Here is a 12,184-nt window from a genome sequence, read left to right on the forward strand (position 1 = left end):
ACATATTATTCATAAACTTGAAATGTACAAGTCACAAAATGTCAGATAATTTAGATTTTAAAAGATGGTGTAATATGGGAAATAATACATCACTTGTTAGTTGTGCATCTCTTATTCCCATTGCTTGCAATGGAATGACCTTCATTCAGGTCAAACGTCTCCCTTAAGAACTTTTCATCAGTTATCCTGAAGTAATGGCATCAATCTTTTTTCAAGTTTCCATACATATTTAAACAGAAAAACAACCAGTGGGCAATAAGTGTTGAAAGTGCATTGCCGGCACTTGATCTGAAGCCTTGATGCAGAAAATTACCTGATCTTGGAGTCTCAGCAATGTCTTCATCCCCAGTTGCTCTTTGACATCTTCTAATAACTGACTGCTTCTCTCTTCAACTCTTAATCTGGAAAATCACACAGACATTATTATTTGACATTGATTGTACACTTTGACACTAAGCAACATCCACAGAAGGAAGATCAAAAATTAATGACAACAAACAAGTGGAATGGCAAAGAGCACCTTTAAAACACAGATAAAACACAAGCTTAGGTGACCAAACACTAAGGCACTAAATTATTTTTCTGTATGTTGATCTTACCTGATTGACACATTGTTGATACCAGATCTTACCTGATTGACATGTTGTTGATACCAGATCTTACCTGATTGACACGTTGTTGATACCAGATCTTACCTGATTGACACTTTGTTGATACCATTGATCTTACCTGATTGACACTTTGTTGATACCATTGATCTTACCTGATTGACACGTTGTTGATACCATTGATCTTACCTGATTGACACGTTGTTGATACCATTGATCTTACCTGATTGACACGTTGTTGATACCATTGATCTTACCTGATTGACACGTTGTTGATACCATTGATCTTACCTGATTGACACGTTGTTGATACCATTGATCTTACCTGATTGACACGTTGTTGATACCATTGATCTTACCTGATTGACACGTTGTTGATACCATTGATCTTACCTGATTGACACGTTGTTGATACCATTGATCTTACCTGATTGACACGTTGTTGATACCATTGATCTTACCTGATTGACACGTTGTTGATATCATTGATCTTACCTGATTGACACGTTGTTGATACCATTGATCTTACCTGATTGACACGTTGTTGATATCATTGATCTTACCTGATTGACACGTTGTTGATACCATTGATCTTACCTGATTGACACGTTGTTGATATCATTGATCTTACCTGATTTACATGTTTCTGATATCAATGTAGCAATGATTATAACATTTCCGTAAATGACCATGTCTTTCTTTTTCTTTGGCTTGGCTTCGCGGACGAAGATTTATGGAGGGGGTAAAAAAGTCCACGTCAGCTGCAGGCTCGTTTGTGGCTGACCAGTCCGATGCGGGACAGGCAGACACGATTGCAGCGGTTGCAAGGGAAAATTGGTTGGTTGGGGTTGGGTGTTGGGTTTTTCCTCCTTTGCCTTTTGTCAGTGAGGTGGGCTCTGCGGTCTTCTTCAAAGGAGGCTGCTGCATGTAGACTGTTATAAATCCCATAATGTGAAATCTTACTTAAAATTAATTAATAAAGACAACAAAAATTGCTTAAGCGTGTGTAGCTTGTGGTGTTCTTCTTAATTAAATCTGAGAATGCTTAGAAAGTCGGCAAAATGAATAAACCATAGATTTTATTTGTTTATATACAGTGGCTATGATGCATTTTCTTCAAAATGTATCTGAATTGAATTGTTTATTGTCCACATGCACTGAGATATAGGGGAAAAAAGTCTTTGAGATACACAGCAAACTGCAGATGCTGGAAACTGAAGCTAAACACAACCTGCTGGAGGAACGCAGGGGTTTGAGCAGCATCAGTTGGAGAAAAATAATTGTTTCAGCTGAAATTCTTCAGCAAGGTTGAGGAAAGTTAGTACAGAAGCCAATGTTAACAAAAAAATTTGATTTCTATCCTATCCAGCAGTCAAGCTACATATAGGACAAAAGGTAGCACAATTCAAAGAAAGGCACAGTAATGCAACAACAGTGCAGTGTGTTGTGTCTCTTTGGTCTTATGGGGGTCAAAAGGTTGATCCTCTGCTGTACTGTTTTATTCTATGCCCATTTACCTCTTCCTTTCTATGTGACACAATACCACGCCTCTCTTGATGGTTTAGTTTATTCTCAATGACTTTCTTCATAGGTTACGGCATAAGTCAAGACTTAGGGAGGATGAGGGTGACTTCTGCTTCCATGCCTTGAAATGCTTTATCCCCCCCCATAGCTGTCAAAGGTAGAAGCAGATCTATCCAACACTCTGTAGTGCATGCTGTGGAGCATGTTCTTTGCTGTGTAAGCTGAAGATCAAAATAAATAGGGTAGTGATCTAACAGGGCTGTTTCTCTTCACTGGCACAGGAGGCTGATCCACTCATAGTTGTTGCATTGCGCTTCACTGGACAAGTGTAAGAGCCCAGGGATTAAAAATTAAAGAGATAAGCAAGAAAACTTCAGGGTCACACCAAGGGATGTTCCTTCTTGCAATGCTCAAAATATATGGTCCTGACTTCCTCAGGTCCTGTCTCTTCATATTCCAAAAACTGTGCAACTTGCACATTAAGAGCAGGTGCAGCTTAGGGCAATGGATATTCCTTCTACATGTATATGTAATTTTATTTTTTGATGAATCTCTTACTGTTTTAATACGTTATCTGATAATAAATGTGTACACACTGTGTGTTCAGCACAGGACCTGATAACAGTGGCTTTAATGTCTATAATTGCAAGATAGTTTCAAATTTTCATTTAAAAAAATCTTATCTGCTTTATAAGAAGAATTACCTTTGAGATTCTGCTTCAACCGTATCTTTACACTTAGACATAGCCTGGTTTAGACAGGTTAACATCTGACTTTTGTTCTGTGCTGTATCGTCTTCAGTGAGAGGTCTGCTCTGCATCTCTATCAAGCTGTTCCATTCTGATGGCCCACTCTCAACAGTAAGCTCATGTTGTAGTCTATCTGAGTGCATGCACACAAGTCGCTCTAGATCCTATGAAGAGAAAAACAAGATGCATTTAATCCAACGCAACTCATTTCTATTGGCATTTTAATGCTCTCTTAAAACATTCAGAATCATATTCCTTGCAATCTTGTGGATGATATATAGACCTGTTTACTCAAGTCAAAGATCAGACATCCAGATCTTCAAAGTCTGAAATAAATGAGAAAATTAGTCATTTACTCCAAATCAATATCTTGACATAAGGATTCTCATGAAGGGGTGTTAAAAGTCTGAGCTCGATTCCAAAATGCCAAGCTATTTACTCAACAGCTATAATTCTGTCACTGTTATCCTTATATTCAATTTTCCTCTCCCCTTCAACACTTCCCTCAAAGGAAATCCTACCTGACTCTCTGTATAATCAGGTATTGAAAAACACAGACATAAATCCATCAACTACTAAGGTGAGTGGATGATTAAGTCATGAAGACTAACAAACCCCTATTTTGATTCCCAATCTTTATTGAGTTGTTTGATGTCAGCAGATGATGACATTCTTGAGATGGGGAGAAGGTGAAGGAGCCCATGATGGCAATTAAATAAATCTCCTCAGATTGATGTAATTGAGTGAAGCAATTATAAATTTGGCAGGCCTGAAAGCTTGGAGATTCTCACTGTCCCATCATGCACAAAGAAGTTGCTCACTTGGGTGTTTTGCTGGAGGATGCCTTATATTCTTGGAACAGTAACTCAACAAGGAATTAAAGGGCTCATAGGGGGGAAAAAGGGGGGGGGGGGAAAGAGAAATTGAACATAGGGAAATCAGTGACAGAATTAGGAAGAAAAAGAGAGTAGACTGTCAAAAAAAAAAGCATTACAAACCAAAGATTCCAGGGAAGAAATTTATATCATTCAAACTTCAGTTACCATGCACCATTTACAACTGAGGGAAGCAGCACAGTTAATGTAGTGGTTGACACAGCATTCTTTTAGCACCAGAGACCCGGTTTCCAATCTGGCGCTGTCCATATGGAGTTTATGTGTTCTCCATGTGATTACTTGGGTTTCCTCTGGATGCTTCTGTTTTCTCCCATGTTTAAAAGATCTATGGGGCTAGATGGTTAATTAGTCACATGGTGGTATTTGGGTGGCATGGGCTTGTGGGCTGGAAGGGCCAGTTACTATGCTGTATCTGTAAATTTTAAAAAAATTTACAAAGCTGCAGATAGAATATGAATCAGCAAACAAAAGAGACGAAGAGAAGGCAAGAGTATGAATGAAATAGAGATAGCTAGAAAGAATGATGAAGAATGAGAAAGCAGATAGAAGGACAGCAAAAGGAATGAGGTTGACGAATAGAGCATGAAAGAGTGGAGAATGTGTGAGAGAGAATGAGGGTGGGGAATACTGGAGAGAAGGACAGCATGGAAAGTTGAAGAAATTTGAAAGAATCTAGTTCAGTGCAAAAAATATGGAGGAAATTTTCAAATTTATTTCAATTTAGTTACCAAGTGTGAAATGAATTAAACTATAATCATGGTGTGGAATCCTGCTCTCTAGAGATACGGATTTGAGAATTATGCCCAAATGTCAGCTCTTCCAGTCCTTACAGTTAATATATCCTGAATTAGATGCATTGCCACTATACTCTGCTATTCAACTGGCACTAAATGTTGATGGACTGGGTGTTAGGTTACTTTGGAAAGAGAGATTTCCATTTTCAAGGTTTATATTAGAAGACTATATCTCTGAATATTTCACCACATTAAAACTAATAATTAAATGCAAGTGTCATTGATGAAATTAACCTCTCAGCTCCTAAAATTGGAGATTACACATTACTGGTACATATTGTAACAGCATCTGGGAGGGTGGCGGGGCTCGGAGTTTCAGATGCAAATTGTTCCCGTAGTGGCGGCCAATCACGCATTCTGGGGGTCTGTGCGCTGGACCCCCTACACCTCGGGCATGAAGCCCACGTACCGAGTAACGTGTCGGGGGGGGGGGGGGGGCATCACGACATCACTTCCGGTTTTGGGACGGCTGGACCAGAAGTGACATAGAAGTTGGCTGGAAAGAGAATTAAACAGTTTTGCTGCTCATCTCAACCTCAGCCAGGTGTTTTCTGCTTCAGCTCTGCAGTCTATACCACTGTTTGAGAAATGCGATGAACCATCACAACATGGAAAAATTCAATGAATTTAAATTCAGAATGTCATTTCATAGTGTGTGAAGAAAGCAGAAACAAGATCATATGAAGTAAAACATTTAAAAAAAATTCTTCATTGAAAATAATTATATATGTTTTATTAATCCCCAGGTAGATTTGAAGGTGTGAATATAGGCAATTGGGGTGAAAAAGCATCTAAGAGTTTTCTTTTGTTTCAAGCTCTTCATAAATTATATACTGCTGAGAGCTCAAGTTCCTACACTAACTTTTACAGAAGAGGGAATTCTGTATTTGCATCCAAAGTCAGGTGGATACTGATCAAAATTATTGTTGTTCTGTCCTCTATGGTAGTTCTCAGTGAGAGAAAATACAAATAGGAACTTTTCTAGCATCTTTCACTCCAACTTATTCCAAACAACACTGTACCTTTGACGTGCTGTCATTGTTTTTTCCTGTTTATTTGGCTCATTATGCTCAGTACGTGAGAAGGATTCTTTTGCGAGAAGTCTGAGAGGTTATCATTCATACAGCCTTGTTAATAGCACAATTTACATAGTAAAAAGTTACAATGAAAAGAAAGATCCATTAGTCCCAATCAAGGGCAGCATGATAGTACTGTTGTGGGGTTCATTCAGGAGCCTGATGGTCACTGATCACGTGCAGCTATAATGACATGGTTAAACCATACCAAAATGCTGGAGGAACTCAGCCAGTCTTTTCAGCGACTATAGGAGACAAAGATATATTGCTGATGTTTCAGGCCTGAGCCCTTCTTCAAGGAATAAGCAGATTTTGGGATGCTGATCACGAAAATCACTAAAAATTTCTTATCACATACCTTTATTTAGATATAACCTATCTTGTGATTTCCTGTCATATTTTAAGTCTACTAGTATATTGCCCACAAAGCAAGCTATTTTGGTCAGTCCAAGCATGCCTGGGTCTACATTCAGTGCAGGTGTTAGGCAAATCTTGTCTTAGGCCTGGGCATGCTTCATTAGAATAGATGCAGTCAGACTATAATAGCAGCTCACATATACAGATGTTGTGTATTACATTGATTATAAATTAAATGAATGTTGATGCACCTGTTCTTCAAGAAATAGCATAGTGAGTGTAGTTAACAATATCTTTTATTGTCTTCTAGTGAGGCCAGAGAAAATAGCAAGAAGTCATTTAAAGATGTTGTTGAGAATTTTCTTGGCAACTACAAAGTGCTAAACTACATCCAGCTGATTGAGAACATGCTTCAAGCAGATAAAACCATGAAGTGCAACGTGTCATTGAGTTTTCATTTTCTGCACTCGCACTTGGACGTCTTCCCTGCTGATTTTTGTGCAGTCAGTGACAAACATGGTGAAAGGTTTCATCAGGATATCGCGACCAAAGTGTTATCAGGGCAAGTAAAAATCATCAGTGGTGGCGACTATTGTTGGACACCTGACAGATGCTGAGTACAAACAAAAACCAGCAGCAAAACATTTTAGGTCAGTTGAACTTACACAAAGTGTCAACATCTTTATATGATTAAAAATGCTAAATTCAGTACAAGTTAATTTAACATTTCTTCACCTTTGTGCATGATACTACAAATCTGAAATTATTTTTGTGTCCATCAAAGTTCTCTTTCATAATCCCCAATTATTTTTTCAGGAAGCAAACCTTTTGAAATAATTTCTTGTCCAGTGTTATCAGCACCCTGCTGTTAAATATTCTTGCATCCATTGTCTGCCAGGACAGAGGATTTCACCTGATGCTTTGTTCACTTCTGTTCACCACACGATAGGAAGGATGTGATTACAATGGAGAGGGGGCAGAGGAGATTCACCAGGATACTATCTGGAACAGTTACAGGGCAAGTCTGGTCAAGTTGGATTTGTTTTCTGGAGTACAAGAGCTGAGAGAGTACCTGAAATACTGTAGCTAATACAAAATGATGAGGGGCATCAATGGGGTAGACAGAAGGATTTTTTTCCACAGCAGAACTATCTGAAACTAGAGGGTGTAAGTTTAGGATAAGAGGTAAAAGGATCAGAAAGGGTCGGAGGCTAAACTTCTTCATCTGGAGGTCAGTAGGAAACTGGAATGCACAGCTTGAGTGAATAGTGCAAGCAGGTCCTCTCACAACATTGAATAAGTATCTAGATGGGCACTTGAACCTCAAGACATAAATGGACACAGACCAACTGCTGCCATTATATTGGCGTGGATTGTAACTTGATAGTTTGCACTTGATGGGATCTTTTTGTGTGGCGTATGACTCTCACGGAAGCATACAAATGACAGTGATTAAATGTGTAGTGCCTATGCCAAGGTCGGTGTTTGTTTGAGAACTGAGGTCAAAATCTGGTTTCCAATGTAGGCATAGGTATGCAAGTTTCACATTATTTTCACCTTCAGCCACTGTTTGACAACACAAAGTTATAAAACAGTAATGATCAAAACAGTAATAAAATTAAGAAAGGTGACAAACCTTTTTATCTCCATGGCAGGGAATCAAAATGGTTCAGAACAGTAAAGCACAAGCATTAAATAAATACAAAATAAGTTTTCAGTCTGTCTATACAATTTTCCGTAAATCACACTCACACAAATGTGCTCCTGAAGAACCTGGGTGCATGTTGGTTCACACTGTAACCCTGCTGTGACCATCTCTTCCAAGAGCAGACCCTGCAGGTTGAGGATAGCGGTATGAATCTCCAGAGCTCTCACTCGTCGCTCAGCTCTGCGAAGCTGAATCGAAGCCATGCAGCTTCCGAAGTTTTCTTCCAGATCCTTCATTTGATTCACTCTCTGGTGAAGCAGCTCAGCACAAACCTGGGAAGACATTTAATTTAATTTTTTTTAATTTAGAGATACAGCATAGTAACAGGCCTTTATGGGCCATGAGCCCATGGTGCCCAAATATATCCAATTAACGCTGTCATTGGAGCAATGGGGGAAAACCTATGCAGATGTGGGAAAGAACATAAAAACTCCTTACAGAGAGTGCTGGTTTCAAACCTGGGTCACTGGCACTGTAATAAGTTTTTGCTAACCACTACACTAACCATACCACCTACATTTGGCTGGCATTTATTGCGATATTAATCATGAAAAAGTTATTTGATGATTAACAAAAGACATGGACAGTATGATGTGTGAACAATGTTCGGTGTATTTTAGAAACACAAGTTATTTAGTGTGCCACCAGCATCATCATTCAAGACAAGGATGCTTTGATGCTTTGCGAGGTCACTGAAGAGGTCACAATGGTTGAAAAACTTGGCAATTTCCTTAAACATGAGCGACAAACCTCCTGAACTGGAGAAACACGCAAAATGCTGGAGGAACTCAGTGGGTCAGGCAGCATCCTTGGAAGGCAAAAAATAGTCAACTTTTCAGGTCACAACCAAACCTGGTCCTAAAACCTGAATGTCTGATGGAATTGCAGGTGAGATCTTAACACACCCTTATTAAAACATTCCTGCTGCAGAGAGGTGACACCCTCTCAAACATGACTGCTCCACTGCTGTGATCTACAAGAAGTTGTATTCTGCACCTTAGATCCAGCCACATGTAGAATACAAGGTTTCAATTCTGACCATCACTGGTAGACAAATGTCTCTTCTATAAAAGAGGTTTAACAGGTGAACTTCACCAGTGATTAACTACATCAATAAGCTTAATGAACTGAGTGTGGAGAGCAGCAATTATACTTGATTTCTGTGCCAGCAGTTCACCTAACTAGAAAACAAATCTCAATACAAAGTCAGTACATAAATCTGCCAAGGGGTGGGGGGGGGGGGGAAGGTTCATTAAAATGAATTTTTTATAGAAGTAAAAAAAGCTAAAGGGAAGGTGATGGGGTAGATTATCAGATAACTGATCACGATTTTTGATGAGCTATAAAATGTGTCACAAGCTACTTAATATTCTTCTGCTGAAGCTGTTAGAAATACTGTAAGAGTTGAGAGAGCAATAAATGGGACTGCAGACTTGCTGCTAAACATTTCACAGTGCCACACAGAAAGCTATTTTAATGAGCCAGATGTGTATTTTCCTGATTTTACAGTGATTTTGGGAACAGGGAATGATTACTTTCTTTGAGAGGTCAATTGTGAAAATAATCAGTTGAAGGTTATTATTGAGACAGTGGAGAAAGAGTGCAAGGGGGAAAAAAGCCTTCCACAGATTGCTGTTGAGCAGAGTGCTTTGCCCCACACTTAGATGAGGATGGGATTATCAGTTTTTAAGGCCAAAGTAGATCAATATTTTAATAGGAGAAAGATTCATGACTCTGGGGAACAGAACAAATCAGTGGCATGAGTAATTTTTGATTGATGTAGCACACAGCTCACCCAGAAACAATGTACAGAGTGGACTCATTCTTTCACAGTAGTGAATGGAGTCAGGCTGGGAGAGATGCAAAGAAGGGTTTAAATTCTGTCCTATATACTGTTACTAATCGACGCAGATGTTTTGTTTGCAACAATAATTCAAGCCGAGCATTCCAGACTGAGAAAAATAGCAGGGTTTCTGCGTCTGGAGATTTAATGGAGAAAAGTTTTTGTCTCCACCATATCTTGAAATCTTTTCAAAAGTAATAAGAAGAAATTCTGTTGGAAAGCAAAAAAGATCAAATTGTTCAAGTTTAATGTTGCAGCCTTTGTGGGAAGCAATCAGCCTGAAATTGGAGTGCTGTGTTAGTGATTTAAATGGGGCTTTGAACAGGAATTGAGGTCAGGGAATTCTGTATCTTTTATGATTATCAAATTACATAGTTAGGGATGTTGGATTATTGAAGATTTAACAGATGAGGCAGATAAGCATCCTTAGATTCTTGATGGCTTTTAAGTGTTTCTGAATATCACTCTCTGGAATATTAATTTCTAATTCTGGGTGTCAGTCTTGGCTTTTAATAAGATTCATTCCATATTGTCAGGAAGTTATAAGATTCATTCCATATTGTCAGGAAGTTATAAGATTCATTCCATACTGTCAGGAAGTTATAAGATTTATTCCATACTGTCAGGAAGTTATAGCAACTTGTGAACATTGACAAGGATAAAGTTTAATGCAATACTGAAGTGGTTTCTGCTGTTGAAGCTGACATCTCTGACCACTGCTCAGACCAAAATTTATCTCTCAGTCAACCTCACTAAAAATTAGTGTTTAGTCTTGCTCACCAAGTGATGCAGTAAACACATGTCCCAGACATTGTCTTCACTGTATTCAGTTGGTGTTTGAATTTATCTGGATAAATGTTTATGTTCAAGGGAGTAGTTGGTAGCTCACTGTGACTGTGACTTACCTGATGTCATGAAATTTCTTCAACACAACTCGGTACTGTAGGATTCTCACACCTGACAACTCGAGCTACCCAGGGTAAGTTTCTACTAGCTCGTGCAGGGTTTCCCTCTTAGCATAAATCTCATCACCCAGGACTTCTAAGTCCCTTGCTTTGAACCTTCCCCCTCAAGCTTCTCCTCCATGGCAGTTATAACATGAATCATTATTGAAAGTGTGCAACTACCCCCAGGAACCATGCAGATCTAAGTCTTCATGTTCCTTTCTGGCAGGGTCGGCACCATAAAATGTCCTAGGGGGGCGCCATTTGAAAACTCACTCAGCAGGGTGGGAGGAGAGAAACAACACACTTACTATGTTAAATGTGGCATCCTGGCGTCTGTAGGCCGTGCGTGGCCATGTTTCTTCTTGTGCGCATGCGCTAGTGACAGCTGCCGCATATGGATTGAAGTTGTTACGAGACCAGAGGACCCCAAAACCCAGCAGCAATAGATATTCACCAAGACTAATGGTTACTTAAACAAAAGTTGCTTTTAATTATCTTTAAACATGAAAACAGAATCACACTTTAACTTATCACTATTAACTTAACTAATCTAACTTAATCCCCTTCTAATTCTAAGAGCACGTGTATGTAATGTGTGTGTAAATTCAGAAAAGCTCTTTGATTCACAGTCCAATCTCACTTCTCATTCCTCCAAATTCACTGGCGCAGGCAATTCTTATACTGTGCACAGAATTTAACATTTATGAAGTTCAAGTGCTTGAAAGGTAAATGGTTACCGTTCAGGAAGGTTCTTGTTGGTTTTCAGAGAGAGATTTGTTGTTTAGTCAGTCACATCAGAGTCTTGCTGAAGAAACTTGCCCCATCAGGGTTTTCCAGATGATATCCTCGATTTCAGGTCAACAAAGAGTTCCTTTTTGTTTCTCTTATTTCAAGTGAAACATTAGGCAGCATCTTGTATGAACCACAAGGGCTTTGACCAGGCTGAACTAAGCACTCACAACCTGTCTTCCAAATGGGTTTTTTCCACAAGCTTACCTGCTTGTCCTATTCCAGTCCCAGTTATTGCTGCTGATTGTAAAACTGCAGAACTGATCTCTCTCTCTCAGAAAACCCTCTCTGTTGCAAAAACCACATAACACTCTTAGAACTGCAAACAGCACTCCCAGACAGCCTGTGGCTCTGAACCTAATCCTCTGAGTTCTTTCATCTGTTGCTTTTCAAAACAACAATCCATTAGTGAAGTCCCTTGCATACTCTTCACACCTTTTGAAAAAACATTCAGAGCTGGCCTGTCCAGCTTGACAAGAGCTCCAGTATTTTAAATGAGATCTGTTTTTAAGTGTTAAAACATATCTACAATCTGTCACAGAGTACCAGGGCCACTGGAGTCACTTCCCCTTCCCTCTAATGGAAGTGAAACTAGCATGGGCGGATGATCATAATACCTCGTTTGGAAGGGCAATGCCGGCGAATGCCCCACCCCCCCCCCCCCCCCCACCCCCATCCCTTTGGTACTGACACTGCTTTCTGGTATTATCTACAGCACTTGCATATGGGTTAACTTTACTGTCTAGCATAAAAAACAAAGTTTTTTTTAAACTTGTGACATTAAACAATTCAATTCACTTGCATTTGATTAATTTTGTAATGTTTGGAGAAGGACTTGATTTGGTATTTGTGCTAAATGGAACCACTATTTTAGCAGATCAAAAAATCAAATC

General features: G+C 39.2%; 1 protein-coding gene and 1 long non-coding RNA gene across 8 annotated transcripts in view; one reads left to right on the forward strand and one right to left on the reverse strand.

Moving 5' to 3' along the window:
• LOC138757881 (limbin-like) overlaps positions 1–12,184 on the reverse strand; it is a 169,849-nt gene that overhangs the window by 27,315 nt on the left and 130,350 nt on the right. For all 7 annotated transcript variants that reach the window (XM_069925935.1, XM_069925937.1, XM_069925934.1 and 4 more), the window contains 3 exons: positions 7,757–7,984; positions 2,837–3,045; positions 314–401 (listed from right to left, as the gene is read on the reverse strand). In XM_069925935.1, coding sequence (XP_069782036.1) covers positions 314–401; positions 2,837–3,045; positions 7,757–7,984 — 525 coding nt within the window. The remainder of the gene's footprint in view (positions 1–313; positions 402–2,836; positions 3,046–7,756; positions 7,985–12,184) is intronic.
• LOC138757883 (uncharacterized) overlaps positions 8,476–12,184 on the forward strand; it is a 59,858-nt gene continuing 56,149 nt past the window's right edge. Inside the window, exon 1 of the long non-coding RNA XR_011353943.1 lies at positions 8,476–8,600. This is a non-coding gene — a long non-coding RNA (uncharacterized lncRNA). The remainder of the gene's footprint in view (positions 8,601–12,184) is intronic.

The sequence above is a fragment of the Narcine bancroftii genome, chromosome 3 (genome assembly GCF_036971445.1).
Source record: "Narcine bancroftii isolate sNarBan1 chromosome 3, sNarBan1.hap1, whole genome shotgun sequence".
Taxonomy (NCBI): domain Eukaryota; kingdom Metazoa; phylum Chordata; class Chondrichthyes; order Torpediniformes; family Narcinidae; genus Narcine; species Narcine bancroftii.